The sequence below is a fragment of the Seriola lalandi genome, unplaced genomic scaffold (genome assembly GCF_002814215.2).
Source record: "Seriola lalandi dorsalis isolate HSWRI2012SDOR001 ecotype SW California unplaced genomic scaffold, Sedor1 jcf7180002003046, whole genome shotgun sequence".
NCBI classification, from domain to species: Eukaryota; Metazoa; Chordata; class Actinopteri; order Carangiformes; family Carangidae; genus Seriola; species Seriola lalandi.
This window is the reverse complement of record NW_019473702.1, coordinates 1-1,912: the sequence shown is the minus strand read 5'-3', so window position 1 is coordinate 1,912 and position 1,912 is coordinate 1. Positions and strand designations below refer to the sequence as shown.

The 1,912-nt window shown below is 39.6% G+C and overlaps 1 protein-coding gene across 1 annotated transcript; it reads left to right on the top strand.

Moving 5' to 3' along the window:
• Window positions 1-46: 46 nt before the first annotated feature.
• LOC111666656 (pre-mRNA 3'-end-processing factor FIP1-like) lies at window positions 47-1,882 on the top strand. The gene is made up of 5 exons (XM_023422042.2): window positions 47-174; window positions 744-808; window positions 913-1,020; window positions 1,240-1,370; window positions 1,513-1,882. Exons 3-5 carry the CDS (start codon window positions 984-986, stop codon window positions 1,633-1,635), a joined length of 291 nt encoding a protein of 96 aa, XP_023277810.2. The 5' UTR covers window positions 47-174; window positions 744-808; window positions 913-983; the 3' UTR covers window positions 1,636-1,882.
• The last annotated feature ends 30 nt before the right edge of the window (window positions 1,883-1,912 follow it).

Genomic DNA, 1,912 nt, shown 5'->3' with positions numbered 1-1,912 from the left:
TTGTTGTTGTTAATTTTTTTGCAAGTACACTCATACTCACCTGCCAGTTTTGGGATGTCAGGCCACAGGTGAAGGAGCAGGTGAAGATGTGGACAGTGACAGTGACAGTGATGATGACGACGATGATGTCCGAGTGACCATTGGAGACATCAAAACTGGAGCGCCACAATACACGTAGGTTTCAGTTAAAGTTTAGCACTAGCTGGCTAGTTAGAATAAGTTAGAAGTGAGATGGAATATGAAGTTTGCAACTTGTGACTTGTAGCAGTAAAGAAGCCTAACTTAAAATGTTCATGTTTTCATGTAAAATGTGTTTTCCTACCTGATGCTTTAAAAAAACATTAAGCTTTCAGAGTCAGTCTGTCTCTTCAGAGTTCAACTAGAGGTTTTGATGTCCAAATACAACAATCTTACATTTGCATAGTTATATTTACAAACTATGGTTTTCAGATAGTTTTCATATATCATTTCAGAGCATTGTTAACACACCATATCCTACCATGTAACTTCAGTAAAACATCAATGTAAACTTGACCTCTGTTTAGACTGTATACGATTATTTTGGTGCATTGACATGATACTTAGATACTTACTTTTCTAACCAAATGTCTTCTGAACACAAACTGGCATTAGCAGATTAAAGTGTTTTCTTTAGTATGTACGGTGTATATGGTAACTTTCATTCAGAGTGGACCTTGTAATGTCATTGACAAGGACACTGTGTTTTTTTCCCCCTCCTATAGAACTTATGGAGCTCCTCCTGTAAATCTCAACATAAAGACAACAGGCTCCAGACCTTATGGACAAGGTGTCGCTCTCTGTTCTTAAAACTGTTGCTCTGACTAGTTTGTAGTTTGACCAACACAATTGCTTTTTCTTCTTTGTACTAATTTGCATTATTGTTTTGAGTAGCCACGAAGCTGAAGGGAGTGGATCTTGATGCTCCTGGAAACATTAATGGGGTTCCAGTGCTGGAGGTGGACATGGAGTCCTTTGAAGAGAAACCCTGGAGGAAGCCAGGTTTGTGTTTGTATTTGTGTATGTGTGTGTCTGTGTCAGTCTGTGTGTCTGTGTGTGTCTGTGTGGCTAAAAGTTTCAAAATGATAACAAAAAAAAGTTTTCACTGTTCCTTCAGGCACATCACTTATTTGTATTTGCAGGATGTTTGGCGACACTGATAAAGACAAATCATGTCTAGCATGCACAGTATTTCACGAGTGTATGTTTTTATGTGTGCAGGAGCGGATCTGTCAGACTACTTCAATTATGGCTTCAATGAAGACACGTGGAAGGCTTACTGTGAAAAACAGAAGAGGCTGCGTATGGGTCTGGAGGTCTCTACAGTCGGCTCGGTGACGAGCAAGATCACTGTGAGGGACTTTACAGCTCACATTCCCTCTACATTTCACCAGCCATTTTCTTCATAAGCCTCTCGCTATATCTACTTAAAATCAACACTAACTATCTCTACTATGATGACGCATCATATGTTTATTTTTGGCTCTTTCTTAGGTTCAGCAAGGCAGGACAGGCAATGAGAAAGACATATCCAGTTTACCTGTTCACACCTCGAAGCCAGACTTCACATCTCCTGTCAGCCTGTACAAGTCTGCCGTCAGTCAGGTCACCAGGTAACACTTCTGCTTTTATCTTCACTTTATTAAGATATCTTGGAATAAAACACACATTCAGTTTCCAATAGAAGTGCACAGTAGATATACCAACAATGTGTCTTGGCAGTGGAGGGCTGGATGAGGAATAGCACTACATACAGTTAACTGGCCATCTCAAGAAGAAAGGATACATTTTAGTCATGGCTGGTCTGTGTGGCAGCAAAAGTTGATTATTTTAGAGGAAACTGCACAGCAAAAACATTTCTTGTGTTTACTTTTTCAAATGCAACATACTTAGA

Coding starts and splice junctions, on each gene's coding strand:
- LOC111666656 (XM_023422042.2), top strand. CDS start 984: ATGGAGTCCTTTGAAGAGAAACCCTGGAGGAAGCCAG. Junction 1,021..1,239: donor GAAACCCTGGAGGAAGCCAG/GTTTGTGTTTGT, acceptor TTATGTGTGCAG/GAGCGGATCTGTCAGACTAC. Junction 1,371..1,512: donor CGGTGACGAGCAAGATCACT/GTGAGGGACTTT, acceptor GCTCTTTCTTAG/GTTCAGCAAGGCAGGACAGG.